General features: G+C 42.0%; 1 protein-coding gene across 2 annotated transcripts in view; it reads left to right on the forward strand.

Annotated features, from left to right (window-relative positions):
- Positions 1-9,161, forward strand: part of ATP8B1 (ATPase phospholipid transporting 8B1) — an 88,053-nt gene extending 78,892 nt beyond the window's left edge. Inside the window, exons 24-28 of one of the 2 annotated variants that reach the window (XM_074995743.1) lie at positions 2,264-2,347; positions 4,331-4,576; positions 4,826-4,964; positions 5,980-6,110; positions 7,400-9,161. In XM_074995743.1, the coding sequence (XP_074851844.1) occupies positions 2,264-2,347; positions 4,331-4,576; positions 4,826-4,964; positions 5,980-6,110; positions 7,400-7,627 (828 nt within the window). In that variant the 3' untranslated portion in view covers positions 7,628-9,161. Of the gene's footprint in view, positions 1-49; positions 278-2,263; positions 2,348-4,330; positions 4,577-4,825; positions 4,965-5,979; positions 6,111-7,399 lie in introns of those variants that run through there. The other variant, XM_074995744.1, reaches the window with a different exon arrangement.
- The last annotated feature ends 5,527 nt before the right edge of the window (positions 9,162-14,688 follow it).

Here is a 14,688-nt window from a genome sequence, read left to right on the forward strand (position 1 = left end):
ATTCTTATTTCTGTACGCATATGTATATACTTTTATATTTTACTGTTAGGATCTTAATTTAGGAAGCTCATCCACAGCTGCTGGTGATTCCCTAAAGGATGTCAGTCTTCCACAAAGTCATTTTCCTAGCAGGGACTTGCAATCTAACAGAATGGAGATAATGACTTCTGTGGGAAATAGATGGAGAGGAACTATGTAATCCCAGAAAATAAATGTAATGTGGGGAAGGAAGAGGGAGCAGTAGGAGAATTCCCCAGACCAGAGCAGTAGGAGAATTCCCCAGACCAGGTATCTCTTGTTGGACTTATTGTTCCCATTGATGTTTCATGGTAGGACATGCATACACTTGTACATTCTTGATCAAAGATTTTATTCTGCAGTGTGTATGAGTCTGTGTTTTGCACTCTGTACATCCCCATGCTCTAGGTTGACTATCCGATCCATATTAGGCGGGATGGTCTCATATTTGGGATGCCTGTTTCTCGACTTATTTTTTAAAAGGGACAAATAGTCCCATATTTGGGCCCGCCCCACTGACCTTTTCTGCCAGGAGCTGTGCAGGTGCAGCTGCTCAGGAAAGTCACTTCTCCAAGCCTTGGGAAAGCCGGGGAGCGTGGGCGGCTGCCACGGCCTTGCTGCTTCCCCAGGGCTCCCAGCAGCTGCCACTTCCCCAAGGGTCCCGGGCAGGCCAGGGGCTACCACCTCCTTCCCAGCTCCCTGGGGCTTCGTGGAACCAGGAGGAGCCACTCCTCCCCCCCCCCCACATCTCCCTGTCCCGTATTTGGGACAGGGAAATATGGCTACCCTGCCATGTTCCAGTGCAAAGGTAAACAGGGATTGGTAGAACGTGCTACTACTCCTGTTTCTTAACCACCCTCAGCTCAAGATGGAGCATTGCAGTGTCCCCTGCTCATTTGCAGCTGCCTCACGATTTCATTTGGTTCCTTTCTGTTGTTTTACTTATTTTTATCAGAGGCTTGTGATTTTTGGGAGGGGTTCCCCCTGTTCTTTCATGAGGTAGCCAAGCCCTTTTGCCATTAACCATTGTCTCTAGCGTCCCTACTCTGGTTGTGATAAAGACCCCAGGTTTAAAACCCTTTCAGACCTACCACAAGTGTTTTTTCTACCCCCCACTCCCACTACCATGCCCAGTGATGTTGATTCCAGCTCCCTCCTCTGCTTCTGAGACACTCTAGTCATGTCAAGATGCAAAGTCTGTACCAGGTTTAAAAGCAGATCATACAAACTGGAGAAGACAGATTAGCTCCCCTTGAGGCCATGGGACAGACAACATGGGGCAGAGCACTATGAGTCATAACAAGGAGGCAAGATCCCAGTCCTTATGTGCAGAATCACTGAGGCTGTGGAAATGGTGCATTATCTCACTACACACTTACGTGTGCGGAAAGGTGTTTTGTTTTGTTTTTATATGAACATAACCGAAATTTCCGTCAGTTTGGATCACATTAGACAGGTGGGGGGAGATGGGGGCTGATGATTGGACATAAGAAGTTTGCTCACCCCTGCCTTAGGAGATGTAATCTGATAGCTGACCATTTGGTGAAAAAATTATTAATATTAGAGCACAGAGAATTACTTCCCTGGGATTCATCTTAGAAGTTAGAGAGAACAGGGGGAAAAGTATATCAATCATCCTCGAAAGCCCGAATCCAAAATAAAAAATAACCATCACATCCAACTAAACATTTCCGTTCTACTTACATATCTGTGTTCTGATTATGAGATGGATGTGCTCTTTACAGGATTTATTCATCTTGCCTGTGTTTCTGCTTCAACCCAGCACAAAAGACTCAGCAGGCAATTGTTCAATTCAAAAGAATACCTCTTTTCTCCTATTGGCTCACCTGCTGCCCTGCCAAACCCACCCCAGAGACCACTATCAGGCTGAACTCTTTACAGGCATTTACTTATGACATTCCCCCACTCTCAGGGGCTGCAGAGGCATGCTTTCACTCAGCCAGCTGTATGCTTCTGGGAGCAGGGTAAGGCTAGTCAGGCAGAGAGCGCCTACCTGGCAGAAGCTCCAGGATCTACCCAGGCCATCATGATTGATGGGTTGGTGGCCACTACCCTAGAGGCCTGGATGGGTTAACGCACAATAACTTCAAACCCACAAAGCCTGGCCACTCAGTCATTTTTAATATTTTTGTTTAGTTTTTTTCTGAAAATTTTAAATGAAAATGAGGTAAGTACATACAGAGTAATATCTAATTAATAAATCGATTGTGATTTTCTATTGCAGACAGTTTACGAAGACTGGTTTATCACGCTTTACAACGTTTTATATTCCAGTCTTCCGGTTCTTCTGGTTGGCTTGCTTGATCAGGTATGTTGTTACGCTCCTAAGAAAAATTACCCAAATGAACTTTAGAAGTAATTGATAAAGGGATATATCCAAATAAATATAATTGAAGTGACTTTTATTTCTAATCTCTGACACTTTTAGATTGCCTAAGTATTGGAGGACAATATGGTGTGACGTGTTAGAATAGATAAAGTTCATAAACTTCAGATATGTTCAATGTTGAATTGATTTTCTCAAATGTTTGTAGGTCTTCATAGACAGCTGTTCTCCATAAAGCTAATGGAAAAAGTTGCAGGCATCTTTTCATTTAAGAACTAGAAATACCTGAGCATAACCATGTTCAACAGCATAACTGTTCATTCAGTCTCTTTCTAGAGGGCAGTGCACATTAATCTGCCTGTTTAACTCATACATTAATTGAAAGGAATACACCTCCATCAGTGCAGAGTAGAATTGGATGGTAATAGTGTCAAAATGCCATTAGTTCTCTTCACAATGGTCCAATTCAGCAGTGCATGTCCGTTCTGTTAAAGTCAATTGGAGTATGTGCTGAAGTACGTGGTTAAATGTATACTTAAGTGCTTTACTGAATCAGGGCCAGTATGTCTGTATGATAGAATAGCAGTAGTAGATAATGAAGTATACTTGCATTATTTATTGTTGATTTATAGTGTGAATAATTGTGTGTTTTTAAACCATTTTCAGGAAGAATAAACTGGCCAAAATATTTGTATGCTGAAAATTTAAGTCCAATGAATATTTTATTTTTAATCTGAATGGCCCTTAGTTTTTTGGTTGGTGGGTTGGTTGGTTGTCTTTGGGGTTTTTTTAGGTTTGCTTAATTTTTCCAAATTGGGGTTGCCTATAGATTTTTGCATACATAGATATGCAGTGCATTTTTGTTTAAGAAATAATTTCAATACATTTATGCAGGAGGTATATATTGGAAATGGTAAAAGGCCAGGAAGTGGAATTGCATTCCCCACAAAAATGCTTTTAACTGCCCACAAATAGTCTCAAACCTGGGACCTCTGGATCTTTGTGCAGGAGCCTTTATAGCTTGAACTAAATGCCAGCAGGCTGTCAGCTACGGCTGTAGAGGATACTTGTTCTTTCTCTCTGTGTAAGTGGTCTAGCTGCCATGACATGGGACAGTGAACTACACCTAGTAGGTGTGTGAGTTATATTAGCACTGCCTTTTTGCATGTATACCCACATGAACCTCTCTTAATCCCCCAGTCCCGGGAAACAGGGTAAAACAGATTGTAGAATTTTCCAGGCCAGGACGGGCACTTTAGTATCTGGGTGTGAGGGGCACTTTTGTGGTGCCCTGCTCCTCGGGGTACTGTGGCTCTTCACCCTCCACTACTATGGGAGCAGGAGGGAAAAGTCCTTGGGACAAGCACATCACTGTGCTCTTGCTCTTAAAGCTGGAGAAGAGGAGGAGCAGCAGTGTGCAGAGCTGCTTCCTCCTCGCCCTGCCAGGGTTCAAACCTCAGGCATCCCTGGGTTGGAAACACCTGGATTACAGAGGTTCTAGTTATATTATTGTGGGCTTTCCATTACACTGGGCATGGTTTCTTGCTGTTATAGAAATATTTAAAAATAAGTGTGAATGGACACTACAGAAATAACGCATCATTTGAGTGATGAAAAATGTACTATATTCTTAAATAATTGTAATGAATACATATAAAGGCTTGGTCATTGTGCCCTGTTGTTCCTTTCTGTATCAACTCACTGCTTTTTCTTGAGTATCCTTGCCCATTTTCTATCTTTTCAAACCTATAGCTTGCATTTATGAATGTGTAAGTTCACGTATTTTAAGCTTCTGGTTTTTATCATTTTGGGGGCTAATATGGAGGTAATCTGTTGATGTGGTTTTGCTTAACTCCTCTGTCCTCCCATCCTACAGCTAAATGTTTGTGAGGGAGAGTCACCAAATGCTTCAGCCTCTATGGCACTGATTTTATATTTAACAGCAGTAAATTTTCTTTTATTAAGGATGTGAGCGACAAACTTAGCCTTCGGTTCCCTGGCTTGTATATATCGGGACAGAGAGACTTGCTTTTTAACTACAAGAAATTTTTTATAAGCTTAATACATGGAATTATAACATCACTGATTATCTTCTTCATACCATATGGAGCTTATCTTCAAACTATGGGGCAAGATGGAGAGGCCCCTTCAGACTACCAATCATTTGCTGTCACTGCAGCTTCTTCTCTCATAATTGCAGTCAATTTTCAGGCAAGTACCTTTGTCTTTGTGGTCTCTCCTGCTGTTCTGAAAGCACATCTTTGAGCATAAATAGTTAATTATCATCAGTTTAAATCTTTTTGCATATTTATACTTTTGCCTAGTTACTATCTTCTCCTTTTGGTTTACTCATTGAATATTCTATATTGTATTAGAACTATATAATAAATAGTTTGAAAGATATCATGCTTCTGATGTCAACTCCCAATTAATTTGTGTTGTAATGTGATTTACTTTCAGATGGGCTTGGACACCTCTTACTGGACTTTCGTTAATGCTTTCTCAATATTTGGGAGTATTGCACTTTACTTTGGTATCATGTTTGACCTTCATAGTGCTGGAATACATGTTCTCTTCCCAGCTAGCTTTCAGTTTACAGGTCAGTGTTTCAATTTGTTTCACTATTCTGGCATTCCACCTCAAATGGTTGTGTAAGTACAGTAAACATAGTACCGAAATGTCAGCTTATCAGATATGATTTGATGCCCAGTACTGGTAGAGGTGAATGTTAACTCATGTCAGAAAAACACTGCCTAGTTCATGGGGTCAGGTTGCATCTCTTAATCAAAATTGCTTATTGAAGCAGCTAACTCTTGAAGTATTTGTAATCAAATTGTGTGTGGTGGAATCATCCCTCCTTAATTATTTGATCTTAAGAAACAGGGAACAGTTATATCTTGATACCTGTGTAGCGCAGTTTAGTGTTTTTGTTCACAAAGGAGTGAAGTAAAAAGCAAATGGTAACCAAAAAGACCACCTACGTTTGTAAGTTAGAGATTGCACTAAAGTACTTGTATGAAGTGAATTGAAAAATGCTGTCTTTGGGTTTTCTGTGTGTTACAGTGCAAATGTTTATAATAAAAATAATATAAAGTGAGCATGGTATACTTTGTATTCTGTGGTGTAACTTAAATCAATATATTTAAAATTTGGAGAAACTTTTAAAACATTTCAATTGTTGTACTGTTTAAAAGTTCAAGTAATCACAATTATTTTGAGTTAATTGCATGATTTATGGCGAATAAATCGCACAGCCTAGAAATTAATGCTTATATTCTACACTATGTATATGTTCTCTAATCATAGTTTTGCCCATTTTAAAGTAATCCAAACACCACATATCCCAAATACTTGCTTCTCACCCTAACTTATCTCTTAAAGAGTTTTTTATAAGCTAATGTTATAAATTAGTGGCATGCTTCCTGGCTCTCTCCTTAACTCAAACTTGTTCTTGCTAGTGGCGTATCTTTATATTTTGGTACATTTGTATTCAGACATACTTGGAATACTTCAGCTATACATCTCAGGGTGGAAAACATGAACTTAATTTGATGTACTCGATACATTTTAATTGAAAACAAATACAGACTAATTTTCACCCTTACTTCTTCCAGGAACTGCTCCAAATGCTCTCAGGCAGCCATATCTCTGGCTGACAATAATTCTGTCAGTTGCAGTTTGTTCGCTTCCTGTTGTTGCACTACGATTTTTGTCAATGACAATTTGGCCTTCAGAAAGTGATAAAGTAAGTAGAAAAATTGGGTTAATTTGAACTGTAGTTACAGAAATCAATAATATTCTTAATGTTTTTAGTAAGACTATTGGCAGTGGCTTATGAGAAGAACTGCATTAAGGCTACATCTACGCTACCTGATAAATTTGATTTTATAACACTGGGTTTTATACATTTGATTTTGAGTATCCTCATTTTCCCCACAAAGTTGAGTTACTGCTGCCACACTAAACGGCCAGACATCGATTGAGTTGCAGCAGTGCATTGTGGGGACCCTATCCCACAGTTCTCTCAGCCCCACATTCTGCATCCTTCCCGCCAACAGCACTCACCCTGCTGCTTGGTTCCTGGGTCCCTGCAGCTTGGGGGAGCCAGGAAACTGACCAATGCTGCTGCACCTGTGCAGCAGTGCCAGTCAGTTTTCCAGCTCCCTGCTAAGATGCATATCTGGCCACAACTGTTAAAGGGTTTTCAGCTGTTTGTCCTCCCTAGATTTCAGTTTGCAATCTGAACACATGATTAACATAGCAGTGGCTAAAGTAAACCCTCCCAAAATAAAAACTCTGCCGTTTTTGCCTTCTGAACATATCAGTTTTATTCGTATTTAGCACTTGAAGTTTCTGGCAAGCAGTGGGGCTGAAAGATTCTGTTCCATGCCCCAGAAGGGGCGGAGCCAACGGCAGTTGCTCTTAGTGCTACTGGGCCCCCCACAGCCATGCAGAGAGGCAAAGCAGTGATACCGGCACTTCAAAGGGGCTTGGGTCTCATGCCACTGACACAGCCAAAGCTCTAGGCCTCCTTGAAAGGCCAGTCCCCAGGACAGCTGCCCCCTTTGCCCTTTTCCCCTCCCTCCTCCATCAGAAGGTGTGGTGGCAAGGCACAGCAATGGTTTCTTTTGTGGCTTGTGTGTTTATTTTTACTTAGAAGTGGCAGGAGACCCTCTCGTGCAATAACAATTAGGATTTTAACAATCACATGCTTTTAGATATTATTTTTTGAAGCTATTGTCACCTGTAAAGAAAAGAATACACTTGCATACAAATATCAAAAGTTTTCATTGTGTTTGCTAGACAATGGGCCCTTTCCAGCTTTGAATGCCTTAAGAAGGTAATGAAAATGCAAAATAACAACATGTACTTCTGGTTTTAATTGTCTAGTAAATTTTAACAACCCCCTCCTATTTATATAAAATATGTATTTCTTTAACGTTACCATCACATTGTTCCCAAGGGATTAAGTACAAATGAGCATCTCTTTTCCCTCTAAATTAGCCTGTTTGTGTGTCTTTTTTTCCCTTAAAGGTTCAGAAGAACCGGAAGAAATATAAGGCTGAAGAACAGTGGAAGCGAAGGCAAAGTACTTTTCGTCGAGGGATATCTACTCGTCGTTCTGCTTATGCTTTCTCCCATCAACGAGGATATGCTGATCTTATTGCTTCTGGACGTAACATACGTAAAAAACGAGCATCTTTAGATGCAGTACTGCGCCACCATGTGGCTGAAGCTGGACAAATTGGAGAAACCAGCTGATGATTGTCTAACATTTAAGTTCTGGGAGACAGGCTTTTTAGCAAAATGATTGCACAGAGAATGTTTTTGTTTTGTTTTTTTTATGGAAGACTCAGGAGTTTTTAAAAAAACAGCTGACATATGACTATGAAGACTTCAACATTTTCTTACAAAACTACTTGGTTTGGGACTATTGAAAAACCAAAAAACCAAGAAGTGTATTTTAAAAATAAATTCTTGTGCAAATATAATGTGAAACTGAAGGATATGAACAATTTTATAGTTCAAAATCCACAGTGTTTTAATTTTAAATGCTTGGAACTGCAAAATTTCTCCCTTTTTAAAAAATTAAAAACATGAAATAAAATTGCAGCAAACATTTCATACCTTAAAGATGAGCAGCTGAGAAGCAATCAAACTGTGTGCGCCACTTTGAACAGTTTTATTTATACAATGGCAAAGGTGAACTAAATAACAAATACTTTTCTTCCTTTTGGGACAGCCATACAATCTGACCTTTCATACAACTACATTAGGCTCCATGGTGTTATGTTGTCATCAGTCACATACTTGGAACGGAGGAACACATTTTAGTAACCACATGTGAGCGTGGTTACAGTCCATTCCTGTGCACTCAGTGGTTAATGCTCTATTGCACTTTTTTTTTTAATCTTACGATTCTGTCACTGGGTTGACTTATTCTTTAAGTAACTTCTCTGCCTCAGGAGGAGAGAGATCTGGAAATCAGTGAAGACCTTGGATTTCTGAAACACTCTTCCCTGAGAAATTTTTCATGTCTACCTACTTGTACATTATTTTAATGCATTGGTTAGTGGAAAACCTGCCTTCAATTCAATTGAATTAGTTATTGGAAAACTATCTTTTGAACTGACTGATTTGATTGTTAATTTCAGTTGTTTTACAGACTGTTGCATTACAAAACTTGTAAATTGAACATACTTCATTTGGTAATTGTTCAGTAGTGTCCTCTAATTGAGGTGGGGGAGTCTCTCCATTTTTAACATATCACATACACACGTGCACACACTCTCTCATCCCATTTTTCTGTAACTTTAGCATGTATTAAATATTTCACATTTTGTATATAATATTGACTTACACTGGCATTGATAATGATTCCATTTTTTAAATTAGGGCATAAACACTGTACAGTTAATCTTTTATATGTAGACAAAAGTGTACATTTCATAATTTTAATGGCGCAAATGCAAGAAAGTTTACAGTTTTTAATATGCAAATGAATGGGAGCAGTACAGTTAATTTTAAAGAAAAAGGAAGTGTGTAATTTCAGTTTCTCTCATTGAGAGATGTGGGAATGGCCGACAATACAAGTGTCAATCTTCTAAATTGGGTGCAATGTTCATTTTAATATGCAAATTGATATGATATTGTTCATTTACATGTGTGATGCTTAATATGTGAAATATTTTGTCTAGACAATAAATGCTTTCATAAAAATCTTAATCTTTTGACCATTGTGGGAAACTAAGTGGGTTTTACCATTTTATTTTTATTTGTATGATTATTAAATAGTTCTGCACAAATAAGTTTGCTACTTGTAAATTAGTCTGAATTATTGAGGAGTTGCTTGTGTAAAAACAGGCAAACCAAATATGCGTTTGCAGTTGTGAGAACATCTGAGATGTTTTTTGGCTTATTGAAGGTTGAAAGTCAAATCGCTAACCACCTAGAGCAAGAATCCTCCTTAAGACAAGATGGAACTAATCAAAAGATGTTACATTTTGGGTGAGCAATTGGTAGTCCTACCCTGCAGAGTAGAGCATTTTTAAAAGATTTATTGCAAAGTGCACTTTACAGTTAGACTGGTGTAGCTCTTTTTGAACCAACAGCTCTGAGTCTGCGAGACTCCACCACTGAAACGTGATGCTCTAAGCCTGTGTCCCCAGTGGGGCTAACGCAGGCAGCAGTGAGGGGCTTCAGCCCAGACACCCTATCCCTACTTTGGTCTGAAGTCAGGAGTGATGCAGGGCTTTCCCCCTGCACAGCTTGGAGCAGTACAGAGGTGAATCCCCAAGTTGAGGTTGAAGACCTTACGCAAGCAGAAAACTTTGAGTCCTTGCACAGAGTTGGTGGGGGGCACAAGTGGTTCCCCCCCACAGACTGCGGTGCCTTACCCATTGTGGGGCAGTCCTGGGGCTAGCTCCACCACTCCACACATACCACCTCTCTTGCAGCCCCCCAACATCACTCTGGCCAGGTCCTAGGCAGGAAGTTGAAGACGGGATGTTTGGGACAGCTGCTCCTCTGGTTGGTGATGCCATGGAGTAGGCAGCCATGGCATTCACTCATCTGTTTCTAGTGTCCAGGATTTTGGCTGCTTCTCAGCTTCCAATCCTATTGACTGCTCTCACAGCCAGTCAGAGCTGCCCACGTGGCTCTGGAGGTGAGTTGTGGGGTAGAGATGAAGTGGCCCTGGAACTATTTTTAGCATGGGGTTGCTGAGCTCTGTCCCACCCCAACCTCAAATCTGTTCACCTTCATTGCCGTGGATTGGGGTCACACTTAGGGTGCCCGACTTTCCTTGACTGGACACCATTGCTGCTAATAGTGTCTGATTTGGGAAAGTTGTGAACTCCGCCACAGCTGGAGGCAGCTGCAGAGCCCCATGCCAAGGACAGGAGCCAGCGAAGCAGCACAGACTCCAGAGCAAGTGGCCTGGACCATGGGAATGGTGGGCTGGACCCCAGGGACAGCAAGCAGCAGGACTGGGGGGACCCAAGAGGGGCCACTCAGAGGCTGGGGCATGGGGCTGGTTGAGCTGGCCCCCTGGGCAAAGGAAAGCCTGATGGAAAACCTGGGGGGTGCTGCCACATCCCTGACATAGTACATAAACCCCCCTATTTCTTGCATCTATGTGGAGGTGGCACTTTCTCCTTGGACCCTGCTCTGCAGAACTGGCCAAAGCCTCACTGGTCTTTACCTCCACCCTCCCCAAACAGAAGTCAAATTACATCTATGGCTAACAGTTCCCACCCTGGTGTGGAGCATCAAGTTGTTCTGCTCCCCCAGGTCCTGGACTTGTTCTAGCATGATGAGGAGAGTGTCTCTAAAAGGAAAAAGGCTGAGAGACCCTGTTTGAACCCATACTGGCTTTAGGGTTGCCAGCTGTCTGGCTTTTGACCAGAATGCCTAGTTGAAAAAGGATCCTGCCAGCTGTGCCATTAAAAGCCTGATGGTTCAGGAGGAGCCCAACACTAGAAGTGACTGCCAAGTCCATGAGACCACTAGGTGGTGAGACAACTAGGGACAGGGAGACTCTGCTTGCTGTCCCTTTGCCAAGTGTCTGCTCCTACTGGCTGGGAACTACAACCAATCAGAGCTCTGGGGGCAGTGCCTGAGATCCCTTGGCCTCTACGTGTGTGTCCGGCAACTACCTCGTGGAAGTTTTGGTAAGCACCACAGGGACCTTGCACTTCTGCCTGCAACCCTGCCCCAGCCCAGATTTCTCTCCTGTAGCTCACTCCCAGCTCCACCCAGAGCCTTCAACCCCTAGCCAGAGCCCTCATCTCCCTCACACACCCTAAATCTCACCCCCCTCTTACATCTGAAACCTTTTAACTCCCCTCTCAGCCCTCATTCTGTGCACCCCTGCTGGAGCTCCCTTCAACATCCCAAACTGCCCTTCCTCACCCCAGACTCCTCGCTTCCTCCCAAACTCCCCATCCCAGCCTGCAGTGCCCTCCTGCACCCAAATCCCTCATTCCTGGTCCCATTCCAGAGCCCTTGGCCCATCCCAGTGGAAGTGAGAGAGGGTGCTGAAGAGCAGGTGACACAGGAAAGGCAGGGATGGAGCAGGAAGAGGCAGGCCATGGGTGAGGCAGGGGTATTCAGTTTTGTGTGTTTAGAAAGCTGACAACCCTAACTGGCCTGGGCCGTGATTTCTGTCTGATTTCACACACTTAGCAGGGTCATGCTGGAGAGAAACCTCTACAGAAACACAGGCTGGTGCAGGAAGTGATACTAATTTCATCAGAAGACATTTTTTTTTCAAGTCACCGTACACATGACTTGATAGAATATTACAAGACCACTTCTGCTGGAACTACTCTCTTTCAGATGGGACTTTAAAAGTGGAGTCTTTGTTCATTTAAAAAAATGGAACATTCTGCCTTCCTAAATTCTCCTGGCTGCTTCAGTTAGGTAAAATATTCACAGCATGCCCTGAGTAGGTGTGTGTAGTTACTATGAGATGCCTATTATAAACCACCTTTTCAGAGAACAGCAAAGCAGTGGGGGGTTTATGGATTCCAGTGTCATGCAGTTGGACAAGTGCTCTGGAATTGTGTAGAAGTACTCGATACCAACCTGATACAGTATGACTGCTCTAACAGGACTCCAAAAACTGCAATCCTCTGCCATTGAGTCAGCGGTCCCCCTAAACCTGGCATTATTCTCACAGGTTACTGTAGTATGCAAATTTGTCTGTGACAAAACCTGGGAAGGCAGATAGGCAGAGTGCTCATGGGTCTTGTGCTGAATCAGATGAACACTGATGCAAAGAACCTTTTTTTAAGTCTAGCAGTGGTTGCTCAGTGGCTGGGCAATGTGTGCACTGCACTTTATTCACTGAACACTAGAAGAGAGTTATGGAGACCACTTTACAGGAGGATGGTCAGTGCTTCTGTGAGGAAAAAGCATCTGACATCTAGGTTAAGTGACTCTACTTAGGCATTTTGAACTGGCACACAGTACATAAAACCCAAGTGTCATCAAGCAAGGCCTCTCAAAGTTGCTGAAATGGATGAAGCTGAAACAGTGGGCAACAGTGAGAATTACAAGCCGTCTAGTGTGAACAGGTCTTAGAAACATAATTGTTGGATCTCTGTTCAAGTATCACCCACAGTTACTGCCCTGTCTGAAATCCCTCACTTCTGGGAATGGCTTTTGAGAAGACTATGGCAAAGCAATGCCAGAAAGTTTTGCCTTTCTGGGGCCTCCTTCAGATTTTAGGCTTGGAGAAACAGCTGAAATGGCATAGATCTTCTGATCAAGGATGCAGGCCACATCCAGACTCTTGCACATTTCGTGTTTTGATACTGTTGACTGGGGTGGTGGTTTATGTGCTATGACCTCTTCTCAGCAACTGTAGAGTGCTGGCTGGGCAAAGTACTTTTTTTGCCCTTGCCCCAAGTATTCTTTATCTAATTCCGCAACACTGACAATACAATTGCTGTGTTTTAATTAAGAAGTGTGGGTTGGGGAAGTGCTCTTGGTATGCTGAGCTCTAGCTATATATTGCAATTTCTTCAGACCCTATTAATTGACTGACAGAAGATTGAGATGGATCTTATGCAAGCAAAATTAACCTTAAGCCAGGAAAGACTGAATTAAAGATTAACAGTTGATGGAAAGAACTGATTTAAAAATGGCAGATATGCCACTGTTAAATAAGGGAATTTGTTCACAGGTTGTTCCTAAGGTCTGGCTATGCAAAGGAAACAGAGATCCAAGGTGCAGCTGATAACGAGTATTTTTATACCTCCGTTCTTGACAAGCTTATTATCGATTTTTACATGTATGACGTTGCAGTAGAAGCAATCATGGAACATGAATCCTAGAGGGAAATTATTCAGAATGGGACTTTTCAGCTTGCAAAAGAGATAACAAAAGAGAGATATGATAAAGAGCTACACAATCATGACTGGTGTTGAAAAAGTAAATAAGGAAAAGTTATTTACTTATTCCCAGAACACAAGAACTAGCAGTCATCAAATGAAATTAATAGGTAACAGGTTTAAAATAAACAAAAGGAAGTACCTCTTCACACAATGAACAACTTATGGAACTCCTTGCCTGAGAATGCTGTGAAGGCCAAGACCACGGGTCTGCAACCAAACTAGGGAGAAGAGCCATTTTTTTCAAATTCAGTTACAAAATCAATACTTCAACAGCCGCAACGCATGCGAATACGAGATGATCCCTAATAAATAACATCAAACTGTACTTTTTGTAACCCCATTTTCAGAACAATGCACACACAATGATTTGTACCAGTTAGAAAGTTGTTACCCCCATCTCCAGGCTTTACTCACTGCAGTCCCCAAATTCGCCCTGTATCCTCAAGCTTTACCCCTCTTCCCACCCACTCCTCCCCATCCCAAGGCTTAACCCACTATCAGCACCAAACCAGTCCCCCATACCCAGGTTTAACCAGCCTCAGCTGCACTGTCCCAACCTGCCCACTGAATCCAGATCTTTCTTACCCACCCTTTTCCTCCTGATCCTCTAGTCTAGTGTCAGCAACAGTGACTCCTGCTGGGATGGAGCAATAAATGGTGGTGAACAATAGGGAGTCAACAGTTGGTAAGCTTTCAACAGTCTCAACCGACTGGATCTGTTATCTCTTCCTGACATTACTGTAGCTGAGATAAAACAGCTCTAGCAATTTAATAGTGGAACACAGTAAAATGAAATTTAAATAAATACACAGTTATTTAAAGATGACTTGCGGGGGGGGGGGGGGAGTAAGTTCTAGCTGTAAAACTCTATTGAGTAGGGCCAGATTTCACCCAAATATGTAATGGTGATGGGAGTAAAGAACTAGCATAAGCTAAAACTTACTCTAGTACCAAGTTCCTCTCATTTCTGGTAGAACCTGTTCTCCCTATATAAATTTTATCATCTTTGTTCAAGAAGTAAAGGGACAATACAACTACTCCAGAACTGCGCTGAGTGATTTATTTTCGCACACATTTTCCAAGCTGGTCTGAATCTGTCCAGTAGACCATTCATTTGCAGGAGTAGCTCCTACATGGACAGCACTTTCCAGGTGCTTGTGGGCTTTCCAGGTGCTTTGAGGAGCTTGCATTCTAATGGAAGAGGTCAGCAATAACTGTAAAAGGGTTCTAATGTGTGGAGCTGAAGGTCTGCTAAAGACAGAGCTGACAGCCTCACGCACCACATAACAGGGATGAAAAACTAATACAACTATCTTAAATGACTGTTCAACAGACAAAAAGTGCTTACATTTGAGTGGTCTCAGGTCAGGAGGTTGCTTAATAAAGATAGTAGCACAAGTTTCATGGCACGTGTGCGATGGA

This window comes from Carettochelys insculpta, chromosome 5, assembly GCF_033958435.1.
Source record: "Carettochelys insculpta isolate YL-2023 chromosome 5, ASM3395843v1, whole genome shotgun sequence".
Lineage (NCBI taxonomy): Eukaryota > Metazoa > Chordata > Testudines > Carettochelyidae > Carettochelys > Carettochelys insculpta.